The sequence below is a fragment of the Oncorhynchus nerka genome, linkage group LG27 (assembly GCF_034236695.1).
Source record: "Oncorhynchus nerka isolate Pitt River linkage group LG27, Oner_Uvic_2.0, whole genome shotgun sequence".
Lineage (NCBI taxonomy): Eukaryota > Metazoa > Chordata > Actinopteri > Salmoniformes > Salmonidae > Oncorhynchus > Oncorhynchus nerka.
The window spans coordinates 9,218,812-9,238,286 of record NC_088422.1 but is presented as its reverse complement, the minus strand read 5'-3'; the positions used below and the strand labels follow the sequence as shown (position 1 = coordinate 9,238,286).

General features: G+C 48.4%; 1 protein-coding gene across 1 annotated transcript in view; it reads right to left on the bottom strand.

Annotated features, from left to right (window-relative positions):
- LOC115124456 (probable phospholipid-transporting ATPase IM) overlaps positions 1–19,475 on the bottom strand; it is a 131,863-nt gene that overhangs the window by 54,741 nt on the left and 57,647 nt on the right. The window contains exons 10-14 of the mRNA XM_065011370.1: positions 12,319–12,477; positions 11,291–11,379; positions 9,497–9,690; positions 7,447–7,655; positions 1,982–2,025 (exon numbers count right to left, since the gene is read on the bottom strand). Coding sequence (XP_064867442.1) covers positions 1,982–2,025; positions 7,447–7,655; positions 9,497–9,690; positions 11,291–11,379; positions 12,319–12,477 — 695 coding nt within the window. The remainder of the gene's footprint in view (positions 1–1,981; positions 2,026–7,446; positions 7,656–9,496; positions 9,691–11,290; positions 11,380–12,318; positions 12,478–19,475) is intronic.

Here is a 19,475-nt window from a genome sequence, read left to right as displayed (position 1 = left end):
GGAGAATGGGGGTAGAGAGAGAGAAAGCCTTGTGCTACTCATGTTCTTGACTAGCAGTAAGTACTAGCAGTACATATTAGCATTAAGTACTAGCAGTAAGTACTAGCAGTACATACTAGCAGTACATACTAGCAGTAAGTACTAGCAGTAAGTACTAGCAGTACATACTAGCAGTAAGTACTAGCATTAGGTACTAGCAGTACATACTAGCAGTAAGTACTAGCATTAGGTACTAGCAGTACATACTAGCAGTAAGTACTAGCAGTAAGTACTAGCAGTACATACTAGCAGTAAGTACTAGCAGTAAGTACTAGCAGTAAGTACTAGCAGTACATACTAGCAGTACATACTAGCAGTAAGTACTAGCAGTAAGTACCAGCAGTACATACTAGCAGTAAGTACTAGCAGTAAGTACCAGCAGTACATACTAGCAGTAAGTACTAGCAGTAAGTACTAGCAGTAAGTACTAGCAGTAAGTACTAGCAGTACATACTAGCAGTAAGTACTAGCAGTACATACTAGCAGTACATACTAGCAGTAAGTACTAGCAGTAAGTACTAGCAGTACATACTAGCAGTACATACTAGCAGTACATACTAGCAGTAAGTACTAGCATTAGGTACTAGCAGTACATACTAGCAGTAAGTACTAGCATTAGGTACTAGCAGTACATACTAGCAGTAAGTACTAGCAGTAAGTACTAGCAGTACATACTAGCAGTAAGTACTAGCAGTAAGTACTAGCAGTAAGTACTAGCAGTACATACTAGCACTACATACTAGCAGTAAGTACTAGCAGTAAGTACCAGCAGTACATACTAGCAGTAAGTACTAGCAGTAAGTACCAGCAGTACATACTAGCAGTAAGTACTAGCAGTAAGTACTTACAGTAAGTACTAGCAGTAAGTACTAGCAGTATGTACTAGCAGTAAGTAATAGCAGTAAGTACTAGCAGTAAGTACTAGCAGTACATACTAGCAGTAAGTACTAGCAGTACATACTAGCAGTACATACTAGCAGTAAGTACTAGCAGTAAGTACTAGCAGTAAGTACTAGCAGTACATACTAGCAGTAAGTACTAGCAGTACATACTAGCAGTAAGTACTAGCAGTACATACTAGCAGTAAGTTCTAGCAGTAAGTACGAGCAGTAAGTACTCATGAATCTAATACTCACCTCGTTGATCTCCTGTCTCTGGCCAGTGTATACTAGCAGTAAGTACTAGCAGTACATACTAGCAGTACATACTAGCAGTAAGTACTAGCAGTAAGTACGAGCAGTAAGTACTAGCAGTAAGTACTAGCAGTAAGTACTCATGAAATAAATACTCACCTCGTTGATCTCCTGTCTCTGGCCAGTGTATACTAGCAGTAAGTACTAGCAGTACATACTAGCAGTAAGTACTAGCAGTATGTACTCATGAATCTAATACTCACCTCGTTGATCTCCTGTCTCTGGCCAGTACATACTAGCAGTAAGTACTCATGAATCTAATACTCACCTCGTTGATCTCCTGTCTCTGGCCAGTGTATACTAGCAGTACATACTAGCAGTAAGTACTAGCAGTATGTACTCATGAATCTAATACTCACCTCGTTGATCTCCTGTCTCTGGCCAGTACATACTAGCAGTAAGTACTCATGAATCTAATACTCACCTCGTTGATCTCCTGTCTCTGGCCAGTGTATACTAGCAGTAAGTACTCATGAATCTAATACTCACCTCGTTGATCTCCTGTCTCTGGCCAGTACATACTAGCAGTAAGTACTCATGAATCTAATACTCACCTCGTTGATCTCCTGTCTCTGGCCAGTACATACTAGCAGTAAGTACTCATGAATCTAATACTCACCTCGTTGATCTCCTGTCTCTGGCCAGTGTATACTAGCAGTAAGTACTCATGAATCTAATACTCACCTCGTTGATCTCCTGTCTCTGGCCAGTACATACTAGCAGTAAGTACTCATGAATCTAATACTCACCTCGTTGATCTCCTGTCTCTGGCCAGTGTAGCCAAATACTTCCCCTGGAAAAGAAGATGGATATCGGATGAGTTAATGTATTTATTACAGATCACCATTAGCTGCTGCCAAGGCAACAGCTAAGCTTCCTGGGGTCTGGCAAAAATTTGAAAAACATTACAATACATTCATTAAAGAATTCACAACACAAAATCCATGTGTACGTGTGTGTGTGTATAGTACGTATGTTATCATGTGTGTGTATGCATGTGTCTGTGCCTGTGTGTGTGTCTCTTCACAGTCCTCGCTGTCTGTTCTGGACTTGGGGACTGTGAAGAGACTTCTGGTGGCATGTCTTGTGGGGTATGCATCGGTGTCCGTATGCTAGTATTTGAAACAGAAAGCTCGGTATATTCAGCTTGTCAACACCTCTTTCAAAAACAAGTAATGAGGAAGTCAATCTCTCTTCCACTTTGAGCCATGAGAGATTGACGTGCATGTCATTAATGTTAGCTCTCCGTGTACTTTTAAGTGCCAGCCGTGCTGCTCTGTTCTGAGCCAACTGCAATTTTCCTAAGTCCCTCTTTGTGGCACCTGACCAGACTACTGAACAATAGACCAGGTGTGACAAAACTAGAGCCTGTAGGACCTGCCTTGTTGATAGTGTTGTTAAGAAGGTAGAAACTAGGGCCTGTAGGACCTGCCTTGTTGATAGTGTTGTTAAGAAGGTAGAAACTAGGGCCTGTAGGACCTGCCTTGTTGATAGTGTTGTTAAGAAGGTAGAAACTAGGGCCTGTAGAACCTGCCTTGTTGATAGTGTTGTTAAGAAGGTAGAAACTAGGGCTTGTAGGACCTGCCCTGTTGATAGTGTTGTTAAGAAGGTAGAAACTAGGGCCTGTAGGACCTGCCTTGTTGATAGTGTTGTTAAGAAGGTAGAAGCTAGGGCCTGTAGGACCTGCCTTGTTGATAGTGTTGTTAAGAAGGTAGAAACTAGGGCCTGTAGGACCTGCCTTGTTGATAGTGTTGTTAAGAAGGTAGAAACTAGGGCCTGTAGGACCTGCCTTGTTGATAGTGTTGTTAAGAAGGTAGAAACTAGGGCCTGTAGGACCTGCCTTGTTGATTAAGAAGGTAGAAACTAGGGCCTGTAGGACCTGCCTTGTTGATAGTGTTGTTAAGAAGGTAGAAACTAGGGCCTGTAGGACCTGCCTTGTTGATTAAGAAGGTAGAAACTAGGGCCTGTAGGACCTGCCTTGTTGATAGTGTTGTTAAGAAGGTAGAAACTAGGGCTTGTAGGACCTGCCTTGTTGATAGTGTTGTTAAGAAGGTAGAAGCTAGGGCCTGTAGGACCTGCCTTGTTGATAGTGTTGTTAAGAAGGTAGAAACTAGGGCCTGTAGGACCTGCCTTGTTGATAGTGTTGTTAAGAAGGTAGAAACTAGGGCCTGTAGGACCTGCCTTGTTGATAGTGTTGTTAAGAAGGTAGAAACTAGGGCCTGTAGGACCTGCCTTGTTGATAGTGTTGTTAAGAAGGTAGAGCAGTGCTTTATTATACTGTTATATCAATATGTTTCGACCATGACAGTTTACAATCCAGGGTAACTCCAAGCAGTTTAGTCACCTCAACTTGCTCCATTTCCACACGATTCATTACGAGCTTTAGTTGAGGTTTAGGGGTGTAGTGAATGATTTGTCCCAAATACAAAGCTTAAAGTCCCGTGGAAGGGATACCGATCCCGGAGAAGTTAATGGGTTCATGCTTATTAGTAACTGGAATAAGCAATTGCATAAAAGTGCAGTGTCTGTTTACTCCTCTTTACACACCACGGACCAGCAGTGTCTGTTTACTCCTCTTTACACACCACGGACCAACACATATTCTTTACATCAACAACATATGAATTTCTACAAAACTTATTGTATGACCTCTTCTACACTATATTAGGCCCCATGATCTCTTCTACACTATATTAGGCCCCATGACCTCTTCTACACTATATTAGGCCCCATGACCTCTTCTACACTATATTAGGCCCCATGACCTCTTCTACACTATATTAGGCCCCATGACCTCTTCTACACTATATTAGGCCCCATGACCTCTTCTACACTATATTAGGCCCCATGACCTCTTCTACACTATATTAGGCCCCATGACCTCTTCTACACTATATTAGGCCCCATGACCTCTTCTACACTATATTAGGCCCCATGACCTCTTCTACACTGTATTAGGCCCCATGACCTCTTCTACACTGTATTAGGCCCCATGACCTCTTCTACACTATATTAGGCCCCATGACCTCTTCTACACTATATTAGGCCCCATGACCTCTTCTACACTATATTAGGCCCCATGACCTCTTCTACACTATATTAGGCCCCATGACCTCTTCTACACTATATTAGGCCCCATGACCTCTTCTACACTATATTAGGCCCCATGACCTCTTCTACACTATATTAGGCCCCATGACCTCTTCTACACTATATTAGGCCCCATGACCTCTTCTACACTATATTAGGCCCCATGACCTCTTCTACACTATATTAGGCCCCATGACCTCTTCTACACTATATTAGGCCCCATGACCTCTTCTACACTGTATTAGGCCCCATGACCTCTTCTACACTATATTAGGCCCCATGACCTCTTCTACACTGTATTAGGCCCCATGACCTCTTCTACACTATATTATGACCTCTTCTACACTATATTAGGCCCCATGACCTCTTCTACACTATATTAGGCCCCATGACCTCTTCTACACTATATTAGGCCCCATGACCTCTTCTACACTATATTAGGCCCCATGACCTCTTCTACACTATATTAGGCCCCATGACCTCTTCTACACTGTATTAGGCCCCATGACCTCTTCTACACTGTATTAGGCCCCATGACCTCTTCTACACTGTATTAGGCCCCATGACCTCTTCTACACTGTATTAGGCCCCATGACCTCTTCTACACTATATTAGGCCCCATGACCTCTTCTACACTATATTAGGTCCCATGACCTCTTCTACACTATATTAGGCCCCATGACCTCTTCTACACTATATTAGGCCCCATGACCTCTTCTACACTATATTAGGCCCTATGACCTCTTCTACACTATATTAGGCCCCATGACCTCTTCTACACTATATTAGGCCCCATGACCTCTTCTACACTATATTAGGCCCCATGACCTCTTCTACACTGTATTAGGCCCCATGACCTCTTCTACACTATATTAGGCCCAGCCTTTGGAACTTTGGTTTTCATAGATATGGATACTATATTGTGATCACTACATCCTATGGATTTGTATCCTGCTTTAGAGCACATTTCTGCAGCATTAGTAAAGATGTGATTAATACATGTTGATGATTTCATTCCTGTGCTGTATGTAACTACTCTGGTACAGTAGGTTGACTGATAACCTGAACCAGGTTGCAGGCTCTGGTTACAGTTTGACATTTTTTCTTGAGTGGAAAGCTTGATGAGAGCCAGTCAATATTTAAAATCACCCTGAAAATATACTTCTCTGTTAACATCACATACATTATCAAGCTTTTCACACATATTATTCAGATACTGACTGTTAGCAATTGGTGGTCTATAGCAGTTTCCCACCAGAATGGGCTTTAGGTGAGGCAGATGAACCTGTAGCCATATTACTTCAACAGTATGTTAGCACTTGGTGGTCTATAGCAGTTTCCCACCAGAATGGGCTTTAGGTGAGGCAGATGAACCTGTAGCCATATTACTTCAACAGTATGTTAGCACTTGGTGGTCTATAGCAGCTTCCCACAAGAATGGGCTTTAGGTGAGGCAGATTAACCTGTAGCCATATTACTTCAACAGTATTTAACATGAGATCTTCTCTAAGCTTTACAGGAAAGTGGTGGTTTATATAAACCGCAACACCTCCCCTGTTGGCATTTCTGTCTTTTCGGTAGATGCTATAACCATGTATTGCTACCACTGTATCATCAAAGGTATTATCTAAGTGAGTTTCCAGAGATCAGTCAGAATATGAATGTCATCTGTTACAAGCAAGTTATTGACTTCATGGACCTTGTTTCTTAGGCTGCAGATGTTAATATGGGCTACTTTTTTAATCACTTTTCTGGGTTGCTTGATTGTTTTTAATTCTTTACTTGGAAACTTATCAGATGTAGACTTGCTCATGTTATTTATATTGGAGCTGATAGCACAGGGGGAGCTGCACAAAGTGGGTTTCCTACAAGTACACACTGCCTCAGTGCTAACAGTGTAACTCTGGTTCATGGGCTCATGATTACTGCTTACAACAGCTGTAGGATCAACAGAGGTATTCAGGGAAGTTAGGGGGATGTAAATTAAGTTACTTACATTGTGTCTGTCAACGCCCCTGGGATCATGTACATTTGATGCAGCATTATGACGACTCATTGTCACAATGGTAGGGATTAACAGAGCTGGACTTGGGTCATTGATGGTTCTTCTGTGTGTGTGTGTGTGTGACATGCATGTGTGTATGTTTCTGAGTTCGCCCATAAACACTTTCTTTCCTGCCTTTGTACCATCTGAACCTCACCGTAGCTTCTCCTAGTTACCATCTGAACCTCACCGTAGCTTCTCCTAGTTACCATCTGAACCTCACCGTAGCTTCTCCTATGTACCATCTGAACCTCACCGTAGATCTTCCTATGTACCATCTGAACCTCACCGTAGATCTTCCTAGTTACCATCTGAACCTCACCGTAGCTCTTCCTAGTTACCATCTGAACCTCACCGTAGCTCTTCCTAGTTACCATCTGAACCTCACTGTAGCTCTTCCTAGTTACCATCTGAACCTCACCGTAGCTCTTCCTAGTTACCATCTGAACCTCACCGTAGCTCTTCCTAGTTACCATCTGAACCTCACCGTAGTTCTTCCTAGTTCCATCTGAACCTCACCGTAGCTTCTCCTATGTACCATCTGAACCTCACCGTAGCTCTTCCTAGTTACCATCTGAACCTCACCGTAGCTCTTCCTATGTACCATCTGAACCTCACCGTAGCTCTTCCTATGTACCATCTGAACCTCACCGTAGCTCTTCCTAGTTACCATCTGAACCTCACCGTAGCTCTTCCTAGTTACCATCTGAACCTCACCGTAGATCTTCCTATGTACCATCTGAACCTCACCGTAGATCTTCCTATGTACCATCTGAACCTCACCGTAGCTCTTCCTATGTACCATCTGAACCTCACCGTAGATCTTCCTATGTACCATCTGAACCTCACCGTAGCTCTTCCTAGTTACCATCTGAACCTCACCGTAGCTCTTCCTAGTTACCATCTGAACCTCACCGTAGCTCTTCCTAGTTACCATCTGAACCTCACCGTAGCTCTTCCTAGTTACCATCTGAACCTCACCGTAGCTCTTCCTAGCTACCATCTGAACCTCACCGTAGCTCTTCCTAGTTACCATCTGAACCTCACCGTAGCTCTTCCTAGTTACCATCTGATCCTCACCGTAGCTCCTCCCGTTGATAGAACACTTGTTGAATGTCATAATGTTCTGAGTGAGTGTTCCGGTCTTGTCCGAGAAGATGTATTTGATCTGACCCAGCTCCTCGTTCAGCGTGGTGGTCCGGGCCTTGGCCGGGGTGTCACTACTGGCATGGTACATCTTCCTGTCCCAGTCGATGTAGAAACTGTTCCCCAGACGGATGACCTCCACACTGCAACACACACACACACACACACACACACACACACACACACACACACACACACACACACACACACACACACACACACACACACACACACACACACACACACACACCTGATGAACAGACAGACAGACAGACAGACAGACAGACAGACAGACAGACAGACAGACAGACAGACAGACAGACAGACAGACAGACAGACAGACAGACCTGATGAACAGACAGACAGACAGACAGATAGACAGACAGACCTGATGAACAGACAGACAGACAGACAGACAGACAGACAGGCAGACAGACAGACAGACAGACAGACAGACAGACCTGATGAACAGACAGACAGACAGACAGACCTGATGAACAGACAAACAGACAGACAGACAGACAGACAGACAGACAGACAGACAGACAGACAGACAGACAGACCTGATGAACAGACAGACAGACAGACAGACAGACAGACAGACAGACCTGATGAACAGACAGACAGACAGACAGACAGACAGACAGACAGACAGACAGACAGACAGACAGACAGACCTGATGAACAGACAGACAGACAGACAGACCTGATGAACAGACAGACAGACAGACAGACAGACAGACAGACAGACAGACAGACAGACCTGATGAACAGACAGACAGACCTGATGAACAGACAGACAGACCTGATGAACACACAGACAGACAGACAGACAGACAGACAGACAGACAGACAGACAGACAGACAGACAGACAGACAGGCAGAGACCTGATTAACAGACAGACAGACAGACAGACATGATGAACAAGGAGACAGACAGACATGATGAACAGGGAGACAGACAGACCTGATGAACACACAGACAGACAGACAGACCTGATGAACACACAGACAGACAGACCTGATGAACACACAGACAGACAGACCTGATGAACAGACAGACAGACCTGATGAACAGACAGACAGACAGACAGACAGACCTGATTAACAGACAGACCGACAGACAGACATGATGAACAGACAGACAGACAGACAGACAGACAGACAGACAGACAGACAGACAGACAGACAAACCTGATGAACAGGGAGACAGACAGACCTGATGTAGAGGGAGACAGACAGACATGATGAACAGGGAGACAGACAGACAGACAGACCTGATGAACAGGGAGACAGACAGACCTGATGAACAGGGAGACAGACAGACCTGATGAACAGGGAGACAGACAGACCTGATGAACAGGCAGACAGACAGACATGATGAACAGACAGACAGACAGGGACCTGATGAACAGGGAGACAGACAGACCTGATGAACAGGGAGACAGACAGACCTGATGAACAGGGAGACAGACAGAACTGATGAACAGGGAGACAGACAGACCTGATGAACAGGGAGACAGACATACATGATGAACAGGGAGACAGACAGACCTGATGAACAGGGAGACAGACAGACCTGATGAACAGGGAGACAGACAGACCTGATGAACAGGGAGACAGACAGAACTGATGAACAGGAGACAGACAGACAGACAGACAGACAGACAGACAGACAGACAGACAGACAGACAGACAGACCTGATGAACAGGGAGACAGACAGACATGATGAACAGGGAGACAGACAGACAGACCTGATGAACTGGGAGACAGACAGACCTGATGAACAAGGAGACAGACAGACCTGATGTAGAGGGAGACAGACAGACCTGATGAACAGGGAGACAGACAGACCTGATGAACAGGGAGACAGACAGACAGACCTGATGTAGAGGGAGACAGACAGACCTGATGTAGAGGGAGACAGACAGACCTGATGAACAGGGAGACAGACAGACCTGATGAACAGGGAGACAGACAGACCTGATGTAGAGGGAGATGGGTACGACGGTGTTGAGGATTATGACGTAGGACCAGAAAGTGAGGAAGCCGGAGAAGGGGGTATCAACTCCCCCCTGTCTGGGCATGAAGGCAGTGAACTCTGACCCCCAGAGCTGCTCCCAGATCCTGTTGCCAATGGCCAGGATGGTGCACATGAATGCCAGGAAGCCAAAGATCTATTGGCAGAGAGGGTACATAGGTCAACAGATGGGTACAGAGACATAAACATGTGACATGTTTGACATAAACATGGAAAACTGGTACTGTATAAGCTAAATCATATGAGATGTTTGAGTGAGTACATGGTGAGTACATGGTGAGTACATGGTGAGTACATGGTGAGTACATGTGAGTACATGTGAGTGAGTACATGGTGAGTACATGGTGAGTACATGGTGAGTACATGTGAGTGAGTACATGTGAGTGAGTACATGGTGAGTACATGTGAGTGAGTACATGTGAGTGAGTACATGGTGAGTACATGTGAGTGAGTACATGGTGAGTACATGTGAGTGAGTACATGGTGAGTACATGGTGAGTACACGGTGAGTACATGGTGAGTACATGTGAGTGAGTACATGGTGAGTACATGGTGAGTACATGGTGAGTACATGGTGAGTACATGGTGAGTACATGTGAGTGAGTACATGGTGAGTACATGGTGAGTACATGGTGAGTACTTTCCCCCTTCTGATGACCAGGTGGCGAATCGCATCTCTGCATGTCTGGCAGACATATCAGTGTGGATGACGGATCACCACCTCAAGCTGAACCTCGGCAAGATGGAGCTGCTCTTCCTCCCGGGGAAGGACTGCCCGTTCCATGATCTCGCCATCACGGTTGACAACTCCATTGTGTCCTCCTCCCAGAGCGCTAAGAACCTTGGCGTGATCCTGGACAACACCCTGTCGTTCTCAACTAACATCAAGGCGGTGGCCCGTTCCTGTAGGTTCATGCTCTACAACATCCGCAGAGTACGACCCTGCCTCACACAGGAAGCGGCGCAGGTCCTAATCCAGGCACTTGTCATCTCCCGTCTGGATTACTGCAACTCGCTGTTGGCTGGGCTCCCTGCCTGTGCCATTAAACCCCTACAACTCATCCAGAACGCCGCAGCCCGTCTGGTGTTCAACCTTCCCAAGTTCTCTCACGTCACCCCGCTCCTCCGCTCTCTCCACTGGCTTCCAGTTGAAGCTCGCATCCGCTACAAGACCATGGTGCTTGCCTACGGAGCTGTGAGGGGAACGGCACCTCAGTACCTCCAGGCTCTGATCAGGCCCTACACCCAAACAAGGGCACTGCGTTCATCCACCTCTGGCCTGCTCGCCTCCCTACCACTGAGGAAGTACAGTTCCCGCTCAGCCCAGTCAAAACTGTTCGCTGCTCTGCACCAATTTGTAAGTCGCTCTGGATAAGAGCGTCTGCTAAATGACTTAAATGTAAATGTAAATGTACATGTGAGTGAGTACATGGTGAGTACATGGTGAGTACATGGTGAGTACATGGTGAGTACATGTGAGTGAGTACATGGTGAGTACATGGTGAGTACATGTGAGTGAGTACATGGTGAGTACATGGTGAGTGAGTACATGGTGAGTACATGGTGAGTACATGGTGAGTACACGGTGAGTACACGGTGAGTACATGGTGAGTACATGGTGAGTACATGGTGAGTGAGTACATGGTGAGTACATGGTGAGTACATGGTGAGTACATGGTGAGTACATGGTGAGTACATGGAGCTGTAAGTACAGGACATGTTACTGCTGGACTCACACAGAGGACGAGCACGTTCATCAGGCGGTCGATGCTGGTCCTCTTGAAAGTGGTCTTCCCACAGTTCTGCATCAGCTTAGTCTCTGGACCTGGACCACAAAAGGATCACAGGGTTTGTATTTAAGGGGCTACATGTGACAATTTAGAGATAATTCCCATTTCCTCATTTCCTTTCCTTTTGAAGAGTTTCTAATCATGAAGATTAAATATTTATATTTGGTCAGATCTTTGGTTAGGTATTCGCAGTTGAGGTTTATTATCTATACTGGCCAGCAGAGGGCGTGCTGAGTCTAACTGACCTGTGAACCAGCACCATCCTGACCTCTAACCTTTGACCGCTTACCGCCGAACAGCACCAGTTCTGACCTCTCATCTCTAACTTCTCAAATCTCACCTCTGAACAGCAACAGTCCTGACCTTTACTCTCTCACCTCCGAACAGCACCAGTCCTGACCTCTCATCTCTAACTTCTCAAATCTCACCTCTGAACAGCAACAGTCCTGACCTTTACTCTCTCACCTCCGAACAGCACCAGTCCTGACCTCTACCCTCTCACCTCTAAACAGCAACAGTCCTGACCTTTACTCTCTCACCTGCGAACAATACCAGTCCTGACCTTTACTCTCTCACCTGCGAACAGCACCAGTCCTGACCTCTAGCCTCATACCTCTGAAGAGCATCAGACCCGACCTCTACCCTCTCACCTCTGAATGGCAACAGTCCTGACCTCTACCCTCTACGGCACCAGTCCTGACCTTTACCCTCTCACCTCCGAACAGCACCAGTCCTGACCTCTAGCCTCATACCTCTGAAGAGCATCAGTCCCGACCTCTACCCTCATACCTCTGAAGAGCATCAGTCCTGACCTCTACCCTCTCACCCCTGAAGGGCACCGGTCCTGAACTTTACCCTCTCAGCTCTGAAGGGCACCAGTCCTGACCTTTACCCTCTCACCTCTGAAGGGCACCAGTCCTGACCTTTACCCTCTCACCTCTGAACTACACCAGTCCTGACCTTTACCCTCTCACCTCCGAACAGCACCAGTCCAAAACACCACTCTGTGTTCCTGAGGGTGCAGCCCCTCAGCAGGATCTTGTCATTGTCCAGAGAGTATTTCTGACCGGCGTAAGTCAGAGTTCCTGTGAAACGGTCTAGTCGGCTGTTGGGGGGCTCACAGCTCACCTCGCCTTCAGAGAGTAGGGAGGAGACACAAGGTTCGTCAGGTAGGAGGGGAGAGGTCGTCATCATAAGGATTAAACATCCTAATCTACAAGCTGGTTCAAATCAAACTTTATTTCTCACATGCACCGAATACAACAAGTGTATTCGCTTACTTACAAGCCCTTAACCAACAGTGCAGTTCAAGAAGAAGAACATATTTACCAAGTAGACAAAAATAAAAAGTAATAATAAAAAGTAACACAATAAGAATAACAATAACGAGGCTTCATACAGGGGGCACCGGTACAGAGTCAGTGTGGAGGCTATATACAGGGGGCACCGGTACAGAGTCGTGTGGAGGTTATATACAGGGGGCACCGGTACAGAGTCAGTGTGGAGGTTATATACAGGGGGCACCGGTACAGAGTCAGTGTGGAGGTTATATACAGGGGGCACCGGTACAGAGTCAGTGTGGAGGTTATATACAGGGGGCACCGGTACAGAGTCAGTGTGGAGGCTATATACAGGGAGTACTGGTACAGAGTCAGTGTGGAGGCTATATACAGGGGGTACCAGTACAGAGTCAGTGTGGAGGCTATTTACAGGGGGTACGGAGTCAGTGTGGAGGTTATATACAGGGGTACCAGTACAGAGTCAGTGTGGAGGCTATATACAGGGGGTACCGGTACGGAGTCAGTGTGGAGGCTATATACAGGGGGTACCGGTACAGAGTCAGTGTGGAGGTTATATACAGGGGGCACCGGTACCGAGTCAGTGTGGAGGCTATATACAGGGGGTACTGGTACAGAGTCAGTGTGGAGGCTATATACAGGGGGTACTGGTACCGAGTCAGTGTGGAGGCTATATACAGGGGGTACTGGTACAGAGTCAGTGTGGAGGCTATATACAGGGGGTACTGGTACAGAGTCAGTGTGGAGGATATATACAGGGGGTACTGGTACCGAGTCAGTGTGGAGGCTATATACAGGGGGGGGGTACTGGTACAGAGTCAGTGTGGAGGCTATATACAGGGGGTACTGGTACAGAGTCAGTGTGGAGGCTATATACAGGGGGGGTACTGGTACAGAGTCAGTGTGGAGGCTATATACAGGGGGCACCGGCACCGAGTCAGTGTGGAGGCTATATACAGGGGGTACCGGTACAGAGTCAATGTGGAGGCTATATACAGGGGGCACCGGTACCGAGTCAGTGTGGAGGCTATATACAGGGGGTACCGGTACCAAGTCAGTGTGGAGGCTATATACAGGGGGTACCGGTACTGAGTCAGTGTGGAGGCTATATGCAGGGGGCACCGGTACGGAGTCAGTGTGGAGGCTATATACAGTGGGTACCGGTACCGAGTCAGTGTGGAGGCTATATACAGGGGGTACCGGTACAGAGTCAGTGTGGAGGCTATATACAGGGGGTACCGGTACAGAGTCAGTGTGGAGGCTATATACAGGGGGTACTGGTACAGAGTCAGTGTGGAGGTTATATACAGGGGGCACCAGTACCGAGTCAGTGTGGAGGCTATATACAGGGGGTACCGGTACAGGGTCAATGTGGAGGCTATATACAGGGGCACCGGTACCGAGTCAGTGTGGAGGCTATATACAGGGGGTACCGGTACAGAGTCAATGTGGAGATTATATACAGGGGGCACCAGTACCGAGTCAGTTTGGAGGTTATATACAGGGGGCACCAGTACCGAGTCAGTGTGGAGGCTATATACAGGGGGTACCGGTACAGAGTCAATGTGGAGGCTATATACAGGGGCACCGGTACCGAGTCAATGTGGAGGCTATATACAGGGGGCACCAGTACCGAGTCAGTGTGGAGGTTATATACAGGGGGCACCAGTACCGAGTCAGTGTGGAGGCTATATACAGGGGCACCGGTACCGAGTCAGTGTGGAGGCTATATACAGGGGGTACCGGTACAGAGTCAGTGTGGAGGCTATATACAGGGGGTACCGGTACAGAGTCAGTGTGGAGGCTATATACAGGGGGTACCGGTACCGAGTCAGTGTGGAGGTTATATACAGGGGGCACCGGTACAGAGTCAGTGTGGAGGCTATATACAGGGGGTACCGGTACAGAGTCAGTGTGGAGGCTATATACAGGGGGTACCGGTACCGAGTCAGTGTGGAGGTTATATACAGGGGGTACCGATACAGAGTCAATGTGGAGACTATATACAGGGGGTACCAGTACAGAGTCAGTGTGGAGGTTATATACAGGGGGTACCGATACAGGGTCAATGTGGAGGCTATATACAGGGGCACCGGTACTGAGTCAATGTGGAGACTATATACAGGGGGTACCGGTACAGAGTCAGTGTGGAGGCTATATACAGGGGGTACCGGTACAGAGTCAATGTGGAGGCTATATACAGGGGCACCGGTACCGAGTCAGTGTGGAGGCTATATACAGGGAGTACTGGTACAGAGTCAGTGTGGAGGCTATATACAGGGGGTACCAGTACAGAGTCAGTGTGGAGGCTATTTACAGGGGGTACGGAGTCAGTGTGGAGGTTATATACAGGGGTACCAGTACAGAGTCAGTGTGGAGGTTATATACAGGGGGTACCGGTACGGAGTCAGTGTGGAGGCTATATACAGGGGGTACCGGTACGGAGTCAGTGTGGAGGCTATATACAGGGGGTACCGGTACAGAGTCAGTGTGGAGGTTATATACAGGGGGCACCGGTACCGAGTCAGTGTGGAGGCTATATACAGGGGGTACTGGTACAGAGTCAGTGTGGAGGCTATATACAGGGGGTACTGGTACCGAGTCAGTGTGGAGGCTATATACAGGGGTACTGGTACAGAGTCAGTGTGGAGGCTATATACAGGGGGTACTGGTACAGAGTCAGTGTGGAGGATATATACAGGGGGTACTGGTACCGAGTCAGTGTGGAGGCTATATACAGGGGGTACTGGTACAGAGTCAGTGTGGAGGCTATATACAGGGGGTACTGGTACAGAGTCAGTGTGGAGGCTATATACAGGGGGTACTGGTACCGAGTCAGTGTGGAGGCTATATACAGGGGGGGTACTGGTACAGAGTCAGTGTGGAGGCTATATACAGGGGGCACCGGCACCGAGTCAGTGTGGAGGCTATATACAGGGGGTACCGGTACAGAGTCAATGTGGAGGCTATATACAGGGGGCACCGGTACCGAGTCAGTGTGGAGGCTATATACAGGGGGTACCGGTACAGAGTCAATGTGGAGGCTATATACAGGGGGCACCGGTACCGAGTCAGTGTGGAGGCTATATACAGGGGGTACCGGTACAGAGTCAGTGTATAGGCTATATACAGGGGGCACCGGTACCGAGTCAGTGTGGAGGCTATATACAGGGGGTACCGGTACCGAGTCAGTGTGGAGGCTATATACAGGGGGCACCAGTACTGAATCAGTGTGGAGGCTATATACAGGGGGTACCGGTACCAAGTCAGTGTGGAGGCTATATACAGGGGGTACCGGTACTGAGTCAGTGTGGAGGCTATATGCAGGGGGCACCGGTACGGAGTCAGTGTGGAGGCTATATACAGTGGGTACCGGTACCGAGTCAGTGTGGAGGCTATATACAGGGGGTACCGGTACAGAGTCAGTGTGGAGGCTATATACAGGGGGTACCGGTACAGAGTCAGTGTGGAGGTTATATACAGGGGGCACCAGTACCGAGTCAGTGTGGAGGCTATATACAGGGGGCACCAGTACCGAGTCAGTGTGGAGGCTATATACAGGGGGTACCGGTACAGGGTCAATGTGGAGGCTATATACAGGGGCACCGGTACCGAGTCAGTGTGGAGGCTATATACAGGGGGTACCGGTACGGAGTCAGTGTGGAGGCTATATACAGGGGGTACCGGTACAGAGTCAGTGTGGAGGCTATATACAGGGGGTACCGGTACCGAGTCAGTGTGGAGGTTATATACAGGGGGCACCGGTACAGAGTCAGTGTGGAGGCTATATACAGGGGGTACCGGTACAGAGTCAGTGTGGAGGCTATATACAGGGGGTACCGGTACCGAGTCAGTGTGGAGGTTATATACAGGGGGTACCGATACAGAGTCAATGTGGAGACTATATACAGGGGGTACCAGTACAGAGTCAGTGTGGAGGTTATATACAGGGGGTACCGATACAGGGTCAATGTGGAGGCTATATACAGGGGCACCGGTACAGAGTCAATGTGGAGACTATATACAGGGGGTACCGGTACAGAGTCAGTGTGGAGGCTATATACAGGGGGTACCGGTACAGAGTCAATGTGGAGGCTATATACAGGGGCACCGGTACCGAGTCAGTGTGGAGGCTATATACAGGGAGTACTGGTACAGAGTCAGTGTGGAGGCTATATACAGGGGGTACCAGTACAGAGTCAGTGTGGAGGCTATTTACAGGGGGTACGGAGTCAGTGTGGAGGTTATATACAGGGGTACCAGTACAGAGTCAGTGTGGAGGTTATATACAGGGGGTACCGGTACCGAGTCAGTGTGGAGGCTATATACAGGGGGTACCGGTACGGAGTCAGTGTGGAGGCTATATACAGGGGGTACCGGTACAGAGTCAGTGTGGAGGTTATATACAGGGGCACCGGTACCGAGTCAGTGTGGAGGCTATATACAGGGGTACTGGTACAGAGTCAGTGTGGAGGCTATATACAGGGGGTACTGGTACCGAGTCAGTGTGGAGGCTATATACAGGGGTACTGGTACAGAGTCAGTGTGGAGGCTATATACAGGGGTACTGGTACAGAGTCAGTGTGGAGGATATATACAGGGGTACTGGTACCGAGTCAGTGTGGAGGCTATATACAGGGGGTACTGGTACAGAGTCAGTGTGGAGGCTATATACAGGGGTACTGGTACAGAGTCAGTGTGGAGGCTATATACAGGGGGTACTGGTACCGAGTCAGTGTGGAGGCTATATACAGGGGGGGTACTGGTACAGAGTCAGTGTGGAGGCTATATACAGGGGGCACCGGCACCGAGTCAGTGTGGAGGCTATATACAGGGGGTACCGGTACAGAGTCAATGTGGAGGCTATATACAGGGGGCACCGGTACCGAGTCAGTGTGGAGGCTATATACAGGGGGTACCGGTACAGAGTCAATGTGGAGGCTATATACAGGGGGCACCGGTACCGAGTCAGTGTGGAGGCTATATACAGGGGTACCGGTACAGAGTCAGTGTATAGGCTATATACAGGGGCACGGTACCGAGTCAGTGTGGAGGCTATATACAGGGGGTACCGGTACCGAGTCAGTGTGGAGGCTATATACAGGGGCACCAGTACTGAATCAGTGTGGAGGCTATATACAGGGGTACCGGTACCAAGTCAGTGTGGAGGCTATATACAGGGGTACCGGTACTGAGTCAGTGTGGAGGCTATATGCAGGGGGCACCAGATACGGAGTCAGTGTGGAGGCTATATACAGTGGGTACCGGTACCGAGTCAGTGTGGAGGCTATATACAGGGGGTACCGGTACAGAGTCAGTGTGGAGGCTATATACAGGGGGTACCGGTACAGAGTCAGTGTGGAGGTTATATACAGGGGGCACCAGTACCGAGTCAGTGTGGAGGCTATATACAGGGGGCACCAGTACCGAGTCAGTGTGGAGGCTATATACAGGGGGTACCGGTACAGGGTCAATGTGGAGGCTATATACAGGGGCACCGGTACCGAGTCAGTGTGGAGGCTATATACAGGGGGTACCGGTACAGAGTCAATGTGGAGATTATATACAGGGGGCACCAGTACCGAGTCAGTGTGGAGGCTATATACAGGGGCACCGGTACCGAGTCAGTGTGGAGGCTATATACAGGGGGTACCGGTACAGAGTCAGTGTGGAGGCTATATACAGGGGGTACCAGTACAGAGTCAGTGTGGAGGCTATATACAGGGGGTACCAGTACCGAGTCAGTGTGGAGGTTATATACAGGGGGCACCGGTACAGAGTCAGTGTGGAGGCTATATACAGGGGGTACCGGTACAGAGTCAGTGTGGAGGCTATATACAGGGGCACCGGTACCGAGTCAGTGTGGAGGCTATATACAGGGGGTACCGGTACAGAGTCAGTGTGGAGGCTATATACAGGGGGTACCGGTACAGAGTCAGTGTGGAGGCTATATACAGGGGGTACCGGTACCGAGTCAGTGTGGAGGTTATATACAGGGGGCACCGGTACAGAGTCAGTGTGGAGGCTATATACAGGGGGTACCGGTACAGAGTCAGTGTGGAGGCTATATACAGGGGGTACCGGTACCGAGTCAGTGTGGAGGTTATATACAGGGGGTACCGATACAGAGTCAATGTGGAGACTATATACAGGGGGTACCGGTACAGAGTCAGTGTGGAGGTTATATACAGGGGGTACCGATACAGGGTCAATGTGGAGGCTATATACAGGGGCACCGGTACAGAGTCAATGTGGAGACTATATACAGGGGGTACCGGTACAGAGTCAGTGTGGAGGCTATATACTGGGGGTACCGGTACAGAGTCAATGTGGAGGCTATATACAGGGGCACCGGTACCGAGTCAGTGTGGAGGCTATATACAGGGGGTACCGGTACAGAGTCAATGTGGAGGCTATATACAGGGGCACCGGTACCGAGTCAGTGTGGAGGCTATATACAGGGGCACCGGTACCGAGTCAGTGTGGAGGTTATATACAGGGGGCACCGGTACAGAGTCAGTGTGGAGGTTATATACAGGGGGCACCGGTACAGAGTCAGTGTGGAGGCTATATACAGGGAGTACTGGTACAGAGTCAGTGTGGAGGCTATATACAGGGGGTACCAGTACAGAGTCAGTGTGGAGGCTATTTACAGGGGGTACGGAGTCAGTGTGGAGGTTATATACAGGGGTACCAGTACAGAGTCAGTGTGGAGGTTATATACAGGGGGTACCGGTACCGAGTCAGTGTGGAGGCTATATACAGGGGGTACCGGTACGGAGTCAGTGTGGAGGCTATATACAGGGGGTACCGGTACAGAGTCAGTGTGGAGG